The 17,149-nt window shown below is 57.5% G+C and overlaps 1 protein-coding gene across 1 annotated transcript in view; it reads left to right on the top strand.

The window, feature by feature from the left end:
* GLIS1 (GLIS family zinc finger 1) overlaps positions 1–17,149 on the top strand; it is a 90,435-nt gene that overhangs the window by 62,733 nt on the left and 10,553 nt on the right. Inside the window, exons 3-5 of the mRNA XM_021096612.1 lie at positions 3,553–3,714; positions 8,525–8,635; positions 12,199–12,331. Coding sequence (XP_020952271.1) covers positions 3,553–3,714; positions 8,525–8,635; positions 12,199–12,331 — 406 coding nt within the window. The remainder of the gene's footprint in view (positions 1–3,552; positions 3,715–8,524; positions 8,636–12,198; positions 12,332–17,149) is intronic.

Below are 17,149 nucleotides of genomic sequence, written 5' to 3' on the forward strand. Positions count from 1 at the left end.
AGAGGTGCTGGGGCAGCTGCTTTCCCAGGCCCCAGGCCAATACCCCCTTGATATATATGATGGAGCCAAGGGCTGGAGAACCCAGGGTGTGCTGAGACTGTTAGTCCGGATATCAGGCTGCGGGAGGAAGATGGAGAGTGAGATGAGGGATAAGGAGTGAGAAGTAGAACCAGGACATGGGGGCACTTGGGAGCTCACCATGGCCAGTGGGATGTCACACATGCGCGTGCACACACACATACACACACTCTTCCAGCGCTGCAGAGGGACAGGTGGCCCAGGCATTGCCACCTCAGGCAGAATGCCACTCCACTACGTACCTGCCCTGTGACCCTGAGTGATGGCTACCATGACGATATTGAGCAGGAACCTGGTACCTAAATGACCACTTCCTGTGCGGTCCTCACAACCACCCCCCTGGAGTTGGTAGAACGCGCCCTGTTTGACAGATGAGGAAACCAGGGCTGAAGAATTGAAGGGACTCGCCTGAGATCACTCTCAGGTGGAGCTGTCAAGACACAAACCCGGGTCATCCCACATCAGGGTCCATGGCTGTAAAGTGCTGTGCTGTGTCTCTGCGCCCCCAGCCTCGGCTCTTGACAGTTGGAGAGGAACATTTGCCCTGAGGAGTGGAGAGGATATGCGATCCCAGCAGGGACAGTACCAGGCCTACCTAGCAGAGTGAGCACACGGGTGCTGAGCCTGCAAGATCCTTGTCCTCTTCTCTTTGTCTCTGTTAGCCCATCTCTGGGATTGTTGAAGGAGAAGCCCTGGGGGCTTGACAGGCATCTGCAAGCCAAGCCCGTGTACCCTCAAGGCCCTGGGAGTCTGCCCTGATGGGGGTGTGGCTCTGCCAGGGGTCCTGCAGCATCCTCTTCCCGAACCTATTCTGATGAGTCAGCATCTCTTCTCCACCTGCTGCTACCTCTGGTTCTACCTTGAGGGACAGCGCCCCCATCACGGTGCCCTGGGCTGCTTGCTTGTTATACCCAAGCCTGGGACTCGGCTCTGGGAAGTTTCAGGGGGGTGGGGGCGAGCAGCTGGGCTGGCATACGCAGGCACAGCCTGGGCAGGTGCACAGGTGTGGGTACCATGATGAACCCTGGAGGGAGGCATGTGCACCTCGAGGCACAGAACCCCTGTTTTTACCTCCATTGGATCACCTTGCTAACCCACCTTTGCCCCATGAGTGCGATGCCAGCCCAGCCCAAAGCCTCAGCCTGGAGACGTGGAGGGAGGGTAGTGGAGGTGCAGTGAAAACCTTCTCCCCGCCAGCTCAGAGTGTGGACCGAGGAGGAGCCGGGAGGTTGGGAAAGGCTTTTCAAAGGAGGTAGTGCTTGAGCACCACGTTTGCTAAGTGAGCCAAGGAAGGAACCGTGTTCCTTTCCAAGGGAACAGCGCCAGCAGGCCTGGGGGCATGGAAGTTCCCCACTCGTTCAGGGTCTCATCACTCCCGTGCGGCTGCAGAGTAGGGCGGACGCCGATGGGGGAGGTGTCCGGCCGTATTGGAAGACCGTAAAGACCAAGCGGCAGATCCCAGACTTTTGAAAAATGTACGAATTAAATTGTCAGCGAGTTGGAAGGGAAGGTGTCCCAGGAGGGGTGCAGGCCAAACCAAGGCGTGGGGGAGCAACTGTGCTGGGATGGAAGGCTGGCCAGACGGGCGTGCAGACCTGGGATGGGGGGTGATGGATGGATCTCCAGAGACCGGCCAACCCATCCAAAGTCAGCAGCAGCACGCTGCACGTGAGTCGTAGCTCCTCTGCCTCAGAGGTCCGTCCACCCTCCCAGCACGGGACAGGGAAGAACAAAGGGACTGGCTGGGGGCCGAGAGGCTGCCGGCTTCAGCCGCTGCTCCATCTCCCTGTGGATGAACTTGGCCAAGGCCTTGCAGGAGAGCGGCGGGTGGGGCGGGGGGGTGTCTTGTGGCCTATTTACTCCCCAAACAGGATTTCCTTCTGGTTTTGATGCACGGGAAAGGCATAACATCTGGAAATAGGAAGTGGAACAGCTTCTAAAACCCAGCTGCGGGCGGCTTGCCTTGGACCAGCCCTAGCAGAGCCGACCTGTGGTGGTGGCCGGGCCTTCAAGGGAGAGGTGCCGAGGGAACCCAGCCCTCCTGGTCATCAAGTGTAGATCCTTGTCCTCTCGTCTGCCCCGGCCAGGGAACCCATGGCTTGGGACAGGGAGCCGGCCCTCCTCCAATCTCTTCTTTCTTAAGGGTCCCCTCCCCCGCCCACCTGCCCAGGGAGGCAGCAGGCACAGAGGAACCACCTGGGCTTTAGCCCCAGACATGGGCTGCATCCTGTCCCAACCCTGTGATCACCCCAGGAAGCCTCCGTCTCAGAGGTGGGGCTGTTGAGGGTACACCCCTCACGGCGGTCATGGGGTTAAACACGCAGCCCCACGCCTGGACGGACAGAGCAGGTGTGAGCCAGGGCAGGTTCCCCCTCCTGCCCATGGCAAGCACTGTGGGGAGAAGACGGAAGAGGTAGCCCGTCCCACCAGGACCAGGGAATGCTCGCTGGGCAGCGTTCAAGCTGGACTTTGAAGGCTGAAGGGAGATGGCATGGACTGTTGAGACAGGATGTCCCTTACTGAGTGCCTTTCGTGAACAAAGGCTTGGAATTGCCTGGCAAACCCCTGCTGTCGCAAGCCTCTGGTGGGGAGTCAGGAGGGGCCAGAAGGTGTGGAGGCTGAATGCCAGCCTCATAGGGCTTTAGAGGGGACCAGCAGAGTCCCGTTCCTATATCAGACCTCCTGGGGTAGCTGTGGGACAGAGGACTTTGAAGTTAGAGGATTCTGGAGAGAGATGGGAGTGGGCAGAGGCTGCCGTGATCAGCATTGCTCATTGCTGTCTATCTACCCCGATCCTGACCAGGGGCCTCAGTCTGTGCTTTGCCCACTGCATGCTACCTGCCCAGCCTGGGGCCTGGTGGGCATTGAATAGATAAATGGCCAAATGAGAAACCAGACATTGAGTTTACTGTAGTCCGTGTGGATGCTGAGTTCCAAATGCAAAGCCCTTTGACGGTCAGTGTCCTGCCCCTTGGGGCCTTTCTATCAGTCCCGCGTAATGGCCAGACACTCTTAAGTCTGTAGGCAAGGAAATAAGGCATAGGGAGGCCAAGGGCACTGCCCAAAGCCTCACTGGGACAGAGCCCGACTCAAATCCAGGTGTTGGGCTCCAGATCCAGGAATGTGTGCACTAGATATGTACCTGCATCCTATCCATTCAAGGATGTGCTACCATTAGAGCGTCATGACGTTTCTAGATACCACTGCGGGGTGGGGGCAGATGTGTCCAGAGCCACAGAGGGAAAGACCCCTTTTTTCCTCCAGCCCTGGGGGCCATTTCTAAGTTCAGATCCATCAGGGCTTCCCAGATAGAGTCTGGACCCTGAACACTCCATGGGGAGTTAAACTGGGGCACCTGGAGGTCTCGGGCAGGACCGGGGCGGGGGGTGGGGGCAGGGAATGCTGGGCCGTTTCCAGGCTGGGTGGTGGACCCTCCAGGGGCTGCAGAGCACCCCTCACCAGCCTCTCCCGCAGTTTGAAGGCTGCAGCAAGGCCTTCTCGCGGCTGGAGAACCTCAAGATCCACCTGCGGAGCCACACGGGCGAGAAGCCATACCTGTGCCAGCACCCAGGCTGTCAGAAGGCCTTCAGCAACTCCAGTGACCGTGCCAAGCACCAGCGTACCCACCTCGACACGGTAGGCCTGAGGGCAGAGGCCGAGGGTGGAGGGTGGGGGGCGTGCACACTGCCCGCTTGCTGAGGTGCGGTGGCAGCTGGCTCCCCCCAGAAGCCCTGCCTTCACCCTGGAGCCCTGTTCACATTTTGGGCAGGATGGTTCTTTGGGGGAGAGAGAAGTACTGTCATCACAAGAGGGTGTTTAGCAGTGTCGCTGGCTCTACCCATTAGACAGGAATAATGTCCCCCTTCCCAACCAAAAATGTCTTGACATTGTCAGAAATCCTAGGAAGAGGGCCTTGTGCTTTCACTGTCCGCTGGTTGAGAACCACTGCCTTAGCCCAGATACACAAGCCTGGGCACTAGCATCCTTGCCTGTCCCCACTGAGAGGGCGAGCTCACATTCTGCATCCTCTCCTGCTCTTCCCACCCACACCTCCCGTGGAGACAGGCCAGAGGCTCTCTGGGGCCATTCTCTGTCTCCTGGGCACAGTGGGCAAGGCCGAGGTGAGCAGGGCCTGAGGCTCCAGGCCCCTGGAATAGTGACTGGGCCCCTTGCCCCGTGTCCATCTCGTTGCCCTGGACAACCCGCAGCCCTGTCTCCTGTGCATTCAGATGTCAGCACTTAACAGACCCCTTCTTAGAAGGTCGGCTCCCCCCATCCCACCCTGACCCTGCCAGTCAGGGGGTCCCTAGCCCATTTGATGGATGGGGGAGGCAGGCGTCTGGGAGGCTCCCTGCCTCCTCAGCGGGAAGGTGACAGAGCTGACTCAGAGCTGGGCCTCACCCCAGTCTCACAGGGCCTGTGTGAGGGGGGTGCACCCCGCCTGGGAGGACCCTGGCCCCCAGGTACAGCAAGATTCAGGTCCAGAGCCAGACTCCCCGTCTGGGCCACTGGCCTGTGTCTCTGCTCTTCACGCACATGTTTGGGGGATTGAATGGTGTGGGGCTGGGAGACCTGAGTGGCCTTCCAGCCCTGCCTGTCCAGTACCCAGACGTCCAGATGAGGAAACAGAGGCCCAGGAGGCAACTGAGCCCTCCAGGGTAAGTTGGCGGCCAGACAGCTCACAAAACAGCAGAGGTCAGAGCTGCAGGCCCCCTGGGCTTTGTTAGCTGGGAAACCAAGATCTAAAAAAGATGGGGGAGGGAGGGGTGGAAAATAGCAGGGAAGACAAGTCTGGGCCCAGGTCAGGCACTGGGCAGAATGTTCGACAAGGCTGCCCTCTCCTCTAAGATCATACACACCCTTCCCCAGTTTAATCCTGGTGACAAACCACAAGGTAGGGGCCTGTCCCCTTTTTGCAAAGAAGCTGAGACTCAGAGATGGAGTCATTGACCATCACATAGCCGGTAAGTGGGGGCGGGGACGCACACCCAGCCTGCCTGACTCCACGTCCAGTGCCCCTTGGAGCGTGTCAGCCCCCTACTGCCAGGAAGAAGGGCCCAGGGGACAGGCTAGGAAGGAAGAGCCCTGCCCCCAGCTGGAGTCCCACCCCTGTCCCCACCCCTCCGCTCTCAGGTCTCACTGTCACAGGGTTGGGGACATGAAGTGAGGAGGTATGCTGACAAGTCCTTTTGCCTTCGTGACCTTCTCACATGCGCAGCCCTTGGGGCTCTTGGCACCCAGTGCCGGCCCTGAGAGGCAGGGTTTGTGCCCTGGCACCCTGGTTACGGCTCTCGGAGCCACAACAGCATCAACCCTCTCTCCGCCCTCTCCCCCAGGCCTGAGCCATGTCCCTCCAGGCATCTAGGGGTCACCTACCCTGACTTACCCCCTTCCTCCCTTGTCCTGACTGCATTTCCTGGACCCAGCCCCAAAGCAACAGGCCTCTGGCCCCCACTGGGTGTGTGAACAGAGCTCCGAGGGCTGGGTCAGGTCAGGCCCAGAATGAGCCCACAGAGTTATCTCAGCCTGCATCTCCCCAGAAGGTCTGGGTGAAGCCGGGGGCGGTGCAGCCGCCAAGCCCGGCCTGCCTCGTGCCAGCCTCAGGGAAACGCAGCGGGCACTCCGCGTGGCTAGCTTGCTTTCCCAGCGCCGGAGGCTCAGGCCCAGCGGGTCAGCCCCACGCAGGCTGGGCCTTGTTTTCCAGAGTGACCCATTCGTGGCCCCAGCTTCCCTCGGGCACCAGAGAAGGTGGGATTCTCTCCATGGGCAGGAAAGCAGCAGAACGGAGGGGGGAGAAGTAGCCCAGGTTCTGACCCTGGCCCCTACCTGGTCCCGGAGGTCCGAGGAATGCCCCCTGGCCTCTCTGGGCCTCAGTTTCCTCAAACACCCACCCTAGAGAAGGATGGGGGTCAGTTGAGGCAACAGGTGTGGAGGCCAGATGCAGAGTCTGCACAGCAAACTCCAGCCCTTCCTTTCCTGACGTGTGACTCGCTGACTGAACGTGGACCAAATTCCGCCATGTCCCGGGCACTCCGTGAGGGGTTCAAGTCCTGGCCACTGCAGACTCTCTGTCCTGCCTTCAGTTTCCTCAGAGGGAAGGTGGGGGTGATAACCTCTCCTTTGCCCACTTCCCTGGACCGTTCAGGGCCACAGAAGAGAGGGGGCACCCTGGCAGAGTGTCACGGGCACTCTGACTCACCGCGAGATCTCGGCCAGAGCATCGGCCTCGATTTCCCCATCCATGAAGTGGGGATGCTTTTTACAGGGTGGGTGAGAGACTGAAGGGAGAGGTGGGTGGCAAGTGCTGAGCTTGGTGCCCGCGAGTCGGGAGGGCTCAGCAGGAGAGGAGCTGATCCTGAGCACGGAGCCGGAGGGCTCTTCGAGGTGCTGTCCTCAGAGCGGCCACCTCGGGGGTCCTCCTGTCATCGAGGCTCCGGAGCCGATGTGATGACTCCAGGCTGGGGCTTGGCTGCTGCTTGGGACAGCCTCGGGGTCTCCTGAGGGCTCTTGGGGGAGCTGGGCTGGAGGAATGTCCTACACACGTCAGGCCCTGGAAAAACAAACACAGAGATGGGCCTTGTGCCCTCTTTCCAGGCGAGTGCGCCTGCACACACGGAGCTCTGTTTGTTTGCTTTTTTGGCCAAAGCGTGTGGATTTGTATCAGCATCCTCACGGGACGGGGCCTGGGGCAGCACAGGGTCCATGAGAGAGGAGAGAGTGTGTGTGTGTGTCAGTGGGGGGCTCATGAGAGGGGCTCTGTGTGTGTGTGTGCGTGTGTGTGTGTATGTGTGTGCAGGTGTGTATGCGTGCAGGTGTGCGTGGCTGTGTGTCTGTGCACACATCCTGGGGGTGGGGGTCAGGCCCGTGAGGGAGGGTCCCCCTTACTGTGTGGGTCTGCGTCTGTCTCCGTGTGGTTGTGTGGGGGCAGGTCTGAGGCCTGCCGTCCACCCTCCCGCCCACACCTTCCTTTCAGCCCAGCCAGCTTCTCACTGCGCTGTCTCTCTCTTTTTGCTCTCCTCCGTCTCTTTACCCTGGCAGCTCTCCATGGCAGCACCAAGGTATGGCCATCTCTTTCTGCTTCCCCCTCCCCATGAGACCCAGCAGGGCCGACTCGCCTTGAGGTTTGGGGGGCAGCTCCAGTGGGCACATCTGACGGGGACCTAGGCATCACCTCCAAACATCCCCTCACGTCCCCTGCAGCTGCTGGAGGCCAGAGAGCCCTGTGAGATCAGAACTGCTAGATGTGTTCAAAAAGGAGCCTTAGGGATCTCAGACCCCAGTAACAGCTGGGGTCCCCAAGCAGGGTATTGTGGAGGCCTCTGCGGGGAGCTCAGAACTCAGAGCCACAAAGCCCCTGCCCTGGGCCAGTGCCTGGAAATCGAGATGGATCAGAAGGGACCCTCTCCTGAGGAACACTCAGCACTGAACAGACCCAGCAGTGCAGGGGGACAGGCTGATACTGAGCTGGGGAGGTGGCGGGAAGAAGACTCGAGGTGGGGTTGGAGAGCAGGTGACAAGGGCTGGGCAGGAGGAGGGTGAGGACTCAGGCAGGGCCAAGTCACAAAGGGCCTTCAGTGCCTGGAGATGGGCTGTATCTGAGGGCACTAGGGAGCCATGGGGGTTAGAAGGTAAGAGCGTGGCCAGGTCTGGGGGAAGGCCCTCCGGTGGGAGTGTGCAGGGGCTGGAGGCACAGAGAGCAGGGTGGGGTCTGGGAGGAACCAGGGGTGGCGGTGTTGGGCATGGATTTGTTCTAGATGAGCGATGGGGTTCCCAGGGGAGGGACACAAAGGGCACAGATGCCAGCCTCCCCAGGGCTGCATCTGAGATGCAGTTCCCTTCTGGTCTCCCGCGACTGTCAGACAAGGACCTGGGCTTTGCTTGGTCTGGAGACCAGCCTGGGGATGCTGGACCTGCCACAAGGTTTGGTCAGGAGCCTGGCATGGGCCCTGCCATAGGCTTGGCCTCACATTGTTCTGCTTTGCCCTGTGCTGGCCCTCTCTTCCCCTCTCCTCCTTCTCCTCCAAGGCAACCGATTCATTGTACCCCTTGTCCCCTTGCTGCTTCTTTGCAGCTGGCGGCTACACAGGGTATTTTCTCAGAGCCAGTGTCAGAGCTGAAGAATCCTTAGAACTCAGTTGGCCCCATTTTGCAGAGGAGAAAAGTAAGACTCAGAGAAGGGGAGGTGACTCAGCTGAGGTCCCAATGTGAGGGGAGAATGGGGACACAGCCCCCTCCTTCACTACCAGGCCAGGCCCTTCCCCGCACCCGTGCACAGGGCCTGGCCCAGTCAGAGTTCTCCTGGCCCAGGACACGGCGGGGAGGGACCAGGTGTGAGCCTGCAGCCGCTCGTCGCCTTGTCATCGTCCCCACTGCAGGCCACGCAGTAGGACCTTGGGCCTGGCAGGTGGCCCCTTACTCACCCCACCTCTGCCCCCTGATGTTCCAGAAGCCGTACGCCTGTCAGATTCCTGGCTGCTCCAAGCGCTACACAGACCCCAGCTCCCTGCGCAAGCACGTGAAGGCCCATTCAGCCAAAGAGCAGCAGGTGCGTAAGAAGGTAAGCGGGCTCTGTCCCGGGTCCATCTCTGCAAACCCCCCTGGCCTCCCGGCCACCTGTCGAGCGTCAAGCCAGGTACGAGCCACACTCCCTGCATGCATTCAGCCTTCTGCACCTGAGGGCGCCCCTGACCCTCGTCCTCTGTCTGCCTCCCACTAGCCAGAGTAATCCCTAACTTATGATGGTTCAATTTACACTGGTTTGACTCATGATGGTTGGACTTCATGATTTTTCAACTTTACAGTGATGCGGAAGTGAAACAAATTCAGTAAAAACCATACTTTCAATTCTGAATTTTGATCTTTCCTGGGCTCATGATGTGCAGTAAATCCTGTCTTGTGCTGCTGGGCAGCAGCCACAGCTCCCAGTCAGCCACACGATCACAAGGGGGAGCAACCAATACACTTAGAGCTGTCCTGTGCCCAGACTGCCACTCTGTTTGTCACTTGAAGTACAGTATTGAGTACATTACATAAGCTATTCAGTACTTCATTATAAAATGGGCTTTATGGGAGATGATTTTGCCCAACCGTAGGCTCGTGGAAGTGTCCTGAGCACATTTAAAGTAGGTGGGGCTCAGCTAGGGTGTTGGGCAGGTTCAGTGTATTAAATGCATTTTTGACTTGTGATATTTTGCACTTGGGGTTTATGGGGACATAACCTCAATATAAGTTGAGGGAGACCTGACCTTTGTCACAAAGGACATTTATCCAGCCCCAGGCCGTCCACCAGCTCCTCTCTCATCCATCTGCGCACTGAGCCATCCGACCACGGCTCCTTTATAAACATTTGCCATCAGGCTCTTGTAGGCATCGAGGATGCACAAATACAAAACCATGGTCCCCACCTGCCGTGGGGACAGTGAGGGACAGACATAGAGATAATTGGGTACAATATGAGCAAGACCACAGGAGACACGTGCAGAGAGTAGTGGGGGCACAGAGAAGGGGCTTAGCCCATCAGCGTGGGGATGGGAGGGTCATAGCAGAAGTGACATGGGCACGGAGACAGGGTAGAGAGGGCCAGGGGTGCTGGCGGGCACTCTGGGCAGCCTGCCGGCTCACTGCTACTAGCCCGCTGACCTTGGGCCCGTGGCTTAGAGCCTTTGTTCATGCTCCTCAACCATCAGATGGGGCAGTAGAGGACTTGCTTTAAAGGGTCGTGCTGAGGCTTGAATGAGTACATTTATGTTAAAGGTCTGGAGGAGCACGTGGCCCAGAGTAAAAGTTCCGAACAGCGGTCAGTGCGTGTTGTCAGGAAGTCCTGAAGAAGGAAGAAGTGTTGAGCAGGTGACAACAGCGCCCCAGGGAGCAACTGACATTTGAGACACTGTGCGAGGATGCACAGGTGCCCTGCCTGCCTCGGGTCTGCGCAGCCAGGCACACGGAGGGGAGGCGGTGCAGGCAGGGCCGCAGGACAGCCTGAAGCCCTGCAGAGGGGTCTGGGCTGTCCTCAGGACAAGGGGTGCCAATGAGTAGTTGTAAGCAGAGAAGGGGCGTGCCACCTTGAAAGATGGCTCTGGGGACCAGGTGAAGAATGGGATGAGGTGGTTGGAGGGAAATTGAAGGCAGCAAGGCCACTGCTGGGAGCAGGAGAGATAGTGGGGTCCCAACCTGGGGCGGGGGGCGGAGGGGGACAAGGGACTGGGCTTGGAGACTGCCTGGCTGGGTGGGCAGGGGCGGGGGAACTGGCAGAAGGAGCATCAGTGTCGGGCATTGCATGCAAGGATGGATGCTGGGCTCCTTCACCAGGACAGAGAATCTAAGGAAGAAGCAGGTTTGCAAGACAAAGCAGTGGATTCTGTTTTGGGCAAGGAGAGTGTGAGCAGCCGAGAGACCCAGCATGGCAGGAGGGATGGGACTGCACCTGGGGGCAGAGCCTGCCCGGCTGGGTTTAACCCACATCTCCCGAGGACCACCAGGGCTTGGGTGTCAGGGGAAGAGAAACAGCAGGAGCCACTCTGGGAACATCAGCCTGACAGAGGACAGAAGGGAAGAGGCCAGTCATTTGTTCAGCAAGATTTAGGAGCCCCTCCTGTTTGCCAAGCACTGTTCTAAGAACTGTGGGTACAGCGTGAATAAAGCAGCGAAAGGCCCAGCGGCTGGAGAAAGCAGACCACAGTTGTCCATGGATGAGATATTCAGGGTTGGGGTGCTAGGAGCAGGCAGGCCTCAGTGGGAAAGACCGTGGGGAAGGGACAGCCAGGCTGGGGAGCCACTGGAAACAGTAGAGCAGAAAAGGGACGTGGTCACAGCATGCACCGCGAGGTCGCCGGTGACACGCCACACCCATGTTCACCCTGAGAAGCGAGGGCCGAGCCTGGTGCTTCACAGACGGTACCTCAACTCATCTTCTCTATAACCATAGGAAGTGGGCAAGTGTTTCTCATTTTAGAGATGTGGCAACTGAGGCTCACAGAGGTAGCAAATCTGCCCAGAGCTGTGCAGTGTGGGAGTGGCAGAGCCGGACCCACCTACTTCCAGGGCCTGAGCTCCCTCCACTGCTCTCAGGTTGAGGGGCCTGGGTAGGGACAGGGAGTGGCCCAGACTCCACGCCAGAGAGGCTTCTGTCCCAAGAAGATGATGCCTGAGGACCAAAATCCTACCCTGGTTTTCCCAGGCCCCGTGCTTGGCTCACACTGAGCCCCAGGGACCTGGGGCCACAGATCTGCAAACCTCCCAGCAATAAGCATCCATTAAGAGCCATCGGGGATGATGTATCTTTCTGGGTAAAGCGACCCTTGTATTATGACAGCTCCTTGGCAGCCCTGCTGCGTTTCATAGAGAATTAGAAATGCTTTTCTTCCTTAATTCTCCTCTCCTGCTGCTCCTAATCCGATCGACATTGCGGTCTGCAAGAACATGCCTTGCCCCTCTTTTGCCAGAAACTTAATTTACATGGAAAACAGCTGCTGGGTCAGGGAGCTGAGGGCCCATCAAGAGGCTGGGCGTGCCTTCCCCTAGCCTGGGTGCTGGCCCTGCTGGCCTGGGAGGCTGGAAAACCCCTCGAGGCTGACTCCCAGCTGTTGGGTGACATGTGTCAAGGCTCTTGCCTTCTCCGGGTTGGCTTTGTCCCACATAAAATGAGGGTTTGAACCTTCAGGACTCGGATAGTTGGCTTTGGGCTTTCTCTGGGAGAAGAGACCCTTCCCCCCCGGGCGCATGCCCCCTTTCGTTGCCCGAGGGCTCCCTGAGAACTCCCTGGTCCCTAGATGCCCCATCTAGGAAGCGCCCACCAACTTCCTCTCCCTCCATCCCTCCCTCGGTCTGAGGGCTCTCCCAGCCTGCCCAGCTCTCCCCATTTGCTCTCACACAGGTACCCCCCCCCCATTGAAATCCTTGCATGTTCAATCTCACTGTAGCATCTCCTTCTCAGCCCTGAACTGACCCAGCCCTGGCCATCTACCCAGTTAGCTCCATTGTCCAGATAATGAAACGGAGGCACAGTGAGGCAAAGGGCTCTGCCCTGGGGCCACTGCTTCCCGCCCTGTTCATTAAAGCAAGGGTTGCCCGTGGGCAGGTGATGCCCCACTAACACCTTCTCTGCTTCTGCTCGCTCCCCAGCTGCACACGGGCCCCGACGCTGAGGCCGACGTCCTGAGCGAGTGTCTGGCCCTGCAGCAGCTCCACGCATCCACACAGCTGGCTGCCAGCGACGGGAAGGGTGGCCGCGCCCTGGGCCAGGAGCTGCTCCCAGGTACGCATGCGCGGCGGGCCAGGCCAGGCGCACAGCCACAGCCTGCAGGGTCCCTTCCTGCACCCAGCCCTGGTGCAGGAGGACAGCCATGGTCCGAGGGCCCCAGGGGCCACGTGGGCACGGCCTGCTGAAGGGCACCCAATGCCTGTGCAGCGAATCTGGCCCGGCCTCCCAGGCCTCGCGGGGCCTCCTGCCCCAGCGTTGGCACAGTGGACATGGTTCCCCAAATGTTTACCCCATGCTCCCCTTGCCTCCGAGCCACTGTACCTGCCTCATCGGCCTCCACTCCCCTCCCCTGCACAAGGCAGCTCCTGCACTTTCTTCAGGACCCATCTCAGGGTTCAGCCCAGGCCTCAGCTTGGAGTCCCCTGTCCTCCCCACCACGACGCCTTGCCTCCGAGGAGGAAAACCGAGGTTCGGCGAGGGTGGGCACCTTGACCATAGTCATTTGCCTCTCTTCGCGAGATGGGGTCCCTCCAAACCCTGGGACCCTACAGCCCATCCAGCCGGACACTCAGAACCTCTGGTCCAGCTGAGGCAGCCTGTCTGTCCCTCCCAGCAGCTACAGTCCACGGGGCAGTTCTCAGGCCCCGGCAGGAATTCCTGGCTGCTTGGGAATCCAGCCCAGAAAAGGGCAGTGTGGCCTGTGGATTCCAGCTGACAATACTTGTGCTCTACCCTGCTCCCCCCACAGAAACCACAGTATCAGAGCAGAAAGCTCTTCTCACCCTCCGGGATTTCTTGAATTACTCCAGCCATTATAAACATTTTTTATTCTCCAGTTCCTTAAAATTCTCGCCCCTCAGCGTTAAAGTTGCAGCAGATTTAAAACCGTGTCAAAGCACTTATCAAACAGCCTGGGGAATCAAAGGTGTTTTCCCGTTCTCTGGGTCGCCCTTCACAGGGGTCATGCTGAGACAGGTCCACAAGGGTGAGGACTCCCCAGGAGGATGGGTCCACAATGGAGGGACCACACCCGCCTCCCTCCAGCTACGGGGCTCGGCTGCCGTGGGCTGCTTCGCAAGGGTTAGAGTTGCTCAAATAGCAGGGACAAGAGCTAGGGATGACCCAGCCTAGAGATGAAAGTTTGCATCTCAAGTGCCAGCTTCCTGCCTGTGGCTAGAGCTCTGTGTGGAGAAGGATTCTGAGGCTCAGCAGGAAAGAGAGCTGTGACCGATTAGTAATGGCTTCGCGGGGGCAGAAGTTCTGCAGCTGCACTGTTTTTACCCTGGAAGGACTCACCTCTGGGCAGGAAAAGGATTGAGCCAAGGTCATCCAGAAAAGTTAGCAACAGATCCAGTTTGGAAGCCTGTTCTCCCAGATACTAGCCCAGGGCTTGTCTCAAGAAGAGGGGCCAGGGCCAGCAACAACCTTACAAATATTATCTCATTCAGGCCCCAGTGAGCCCATGCTGCGGATGAGAAACAAGTCACTGAGGCAGCATCCTGCATTGGGGAAGGAAGGGCACTAGGGTAGGGTCATACCAGGCCGCCCAGGACTCTTGTGATGGCAGGTGACAGGTATCTCCCTTGCCTTGAGCCTCAGTTTCCCCCTCAGACCTGCTGTGACAACAGATGTGATTAGGATGTGATCATTTCTACAAATCCAGTGTGACCGGGAATTTCATCATTATTATTGTTGCTCATGGTGAAGGAGAAGAGGAACTATTTATTCATCCATCTCATAATAAGGCACAAGCCGCATTTATTGAATAAGTGCCAGGAGCTGTTCTAGAGACTCTACATGGATGTGTGTTAACCAACAATTCTCACGCCAGCCTCATCAAGTGCATGCTACTGTGCTCTTTCTTTTCCAGATGAGGAAACTGAGGCTTTGAGAACTTAAGTAACTTCTTTTTTTTTTTTTTTTTTTGCCTTTTAGGGCTGCACCTGTGGCATTTGGAGGTTCCCAGGCTAGGGGTTGAATTGGAGCTTCAGCTGCCAGCCTACTCCAGAGCCATAGCAACGGCAGATCCAAGCGGCGTCTGTGACCTACACCACAGCTCACGGCAATGCCGGATCCTTAACCCACTGAGCAAGGCCAGGGATTGAACCCACATCATTATGGATACTAGTCATGTTCGTTAACCACTGAGCCATGACAGGAACTCCAGAACTTAAGTAACTGTTTGCTGAGATTCCACAACCAGTAGATGGCAAAGGCCTATTCGAAGCCAGGCCAGCCAGCTGCAGGCCATGCCCTTAACCAAACCCCCTGCTGCCTCCCCGTTGCCCAATACTATGCCTCCCCATACTGAGCACTTACTGTGTGCCAGGCTCTGTGCTGCTCCCTGTCCTTGAGCTGACTCCAGCCCACTGGGGAGAAGAAGACCAGCCAGGCAAACCCAGGAGTCCTGGGTACCCCTGAGATTCGGCTGCCAGGTTCTTCTGCAGACCCCGCAGCAGATGCTGAGGCGCAGTTGGGAACAGATGTTAGGGCCAGAGGTTAAGCGCTCACGGCTGATGATTGATGACGCTGATTTACAGCCTGAAGTGGTGCGGGTCTGGGGCAGGGCCCGTGGTGTCCCCACTCCAGCTGCTCCGCACGGTATGGCAGGTCCTTCCTTCCCACCCACTGTCAGTCCTCATGTTCATTGTGCCTGGTTCACCCACTCAGTCGCCCACCATGTGCTGGTCCTCAGGGAGCTGTATGGGCAGGGACCTGGACCAGGGCAAAGGCAGGGAAATGCGACACATCCCGTGGGTGTGGACAGAGTCTGGAACAGGGAGCTGAGCGTAGGGAGATGCTGGCGAGAGCGACCTCACCTCTTCATTGTCCGACTGAAGGACACTCCTGCAAGCTTGTCTTTCATCGAGAAGGACCAGCTCTCTTCGCAGGAAACCCTCAGGAGCTCAGGCAGGCCTCCTGCAGCCAACCCGGCGGATGGGCAGTGAGGACATGAGAAGCATGAGATCAGCATGGCTGAGGGAGAGGGTGCAGGATTTATCAGGGTTCTGGGCCTTCCCAGCTGTCACGTCCCAAATTGGTTCAAGATGGCAGGTGAGGAGCTGCTTTAGAGAGTGGCGAGCAGAGTAAGCCATGAGCCGTGCTGAGCCAGCCTCCATCCACAGAGATCCCCTCCTGGGTCTTCTTGCCCCAGCTGGGAGGGACGTGTGGCTGAGGCAGGTGGCAGCTGGATAGACAGGAGGTGCTGCCCCTGGGAGCAGAGGTCCCAAGACAGGGAGGGGACGGACTGGGGCGGAGAGGCAGAGGACCCCCAAGAGCCCGTTCAGAGGCTGGCTCTCAGATCCAGGCTGCAGTGAAGCCTGGACACCTAGCTGGATACCCAGGCCGCAGCCTGAGCTGGAGCCCTGGGCTATTTCCTGGACCGAGCTTTAAATGGACTTTCTATTGGTGTCCCTTAGGAAGCCTGATTCGCTACCCGTTGTGTGACTTTTGGCAAATCATTGACCATCTTAAGACTTCATTTCCTCATCTTAAAATGGGATCATATTACCTTCTGTATTGACAGTTGTTGAGATGCTTAAACCAGATGGTGCAGGAAAAGAACTTGACATATAGCATCCTCTTAATTAGCTCTCATTGATAATATACACTTATTGTAAGAGTAGGGTATCAGCAAATGTAACCCATCCACAGGATGTCTGCTGCTCTAGCTCCAGACCAAGGGTTGCAGACTATTTGCTTTACAAACTGTGTGGTGCCACAGTCCCCACTGTTCCTATTGTAAATCCCTGTGTTTCATTTATTTTTCTCCCTGCTGTGCCATTTAAGGCATTGACCTTGCAATCCCTGGCACAGCCCTGGTCAATTCTTGGTAGTAGCTCCCTGAATTGCAGGCCTGAACCAGAAGTGTCAGCCTGGAATGGACTGGCCTTAGAACCCCAACCACCTGACAAAAAATAAAATAAAATAAGAAATAAAAATTAAAAAGGAGTTCCCAGCATGGCTAAGCGTGACTGGCATCCATGAGGACACAGATTTGATCTCTGGCCTTGCTCAGTGAGTTAAGGATCCACGGTTGCCATGAGCTGTGGTGTAGACGCGGCTTAGATCCCACATTGCCGTGGCTATGGTGTAGGCCAGCACCTGCAGCTCTGATTCGACCCCTAGCCTGGGAACCTCCATATGCCACAGGTGTGGCCCTAAAAAGACAAAAAAAAACAAAAAAAACAAAAAAAAACCCAGTCACCCCAAAAGGTGAAAGTTCCTCCTTGACCCCATCTGTGAAAACAGTGTGGTTTATTCTCAGACGGTCCTTGTGAAGTGATAAGAGCATTTGGCCTGGATCCATGATGACCAGAGTGATACTCAAAATGTGACAGCTGGGAGTTCCCGTCATGGTGCAGCAGAAATGAATCCAACTAGGAACCATGAGGTTGTGGACTCGATCCCTGGCCTTGCTCAGTAGGTTAAGGATCCAGCATTGCCGTGAGCTGTGGTGTAGGTCGCAGATGCAGCTCTGATCTGGCTGGCTGTGGCTGTGGTATAGGCAGGCAGCTGCAGCTCCGACTAGACCCCTAGCCTGGGAACCTCCATATGCCGTGGGCGCAGCCCTGAGAAGCCAAAAAAAAAAAAAAAAGTGACAGCTGAGCAATCAGAGTGGACATCGGTGCAGCTCTAGGCATGGCCTGCAGGTCCACAGAGCCCTCCCAGAGCATCAACTTGATGAGCTGATTTCTAGGATAATGATGTCAATTTGATTAAAATTCAAATAAACACGGGCAGATTAAAGAGGAGGGTGCAAAATTGGACTTACTTGTTTCAGATAAAATAAGGAACGTCAGACATTTGCAGTCCTTGCTGTGAGCTTCTCAGGCTCCAGTCCCAGAGTAGAGGGGATTCATTCTTCCCTCT

Source organism: Sus scrofa, chromosome 6 (genome assembly GCF_000003025.6).
Source record: "Sus scrofa isolate TJ Tabasco breed Duroc chromosome 6, Sscrofa11.1, whole genome shotgun sequence".
In the NCBI taxonomy this organism is placed as follows: domain Eukaryota; kingdom Metazoa; phylum Chordata; class Mammalia; order Artiodactyla; family Suidae; genus Sus; species Sus scrofa.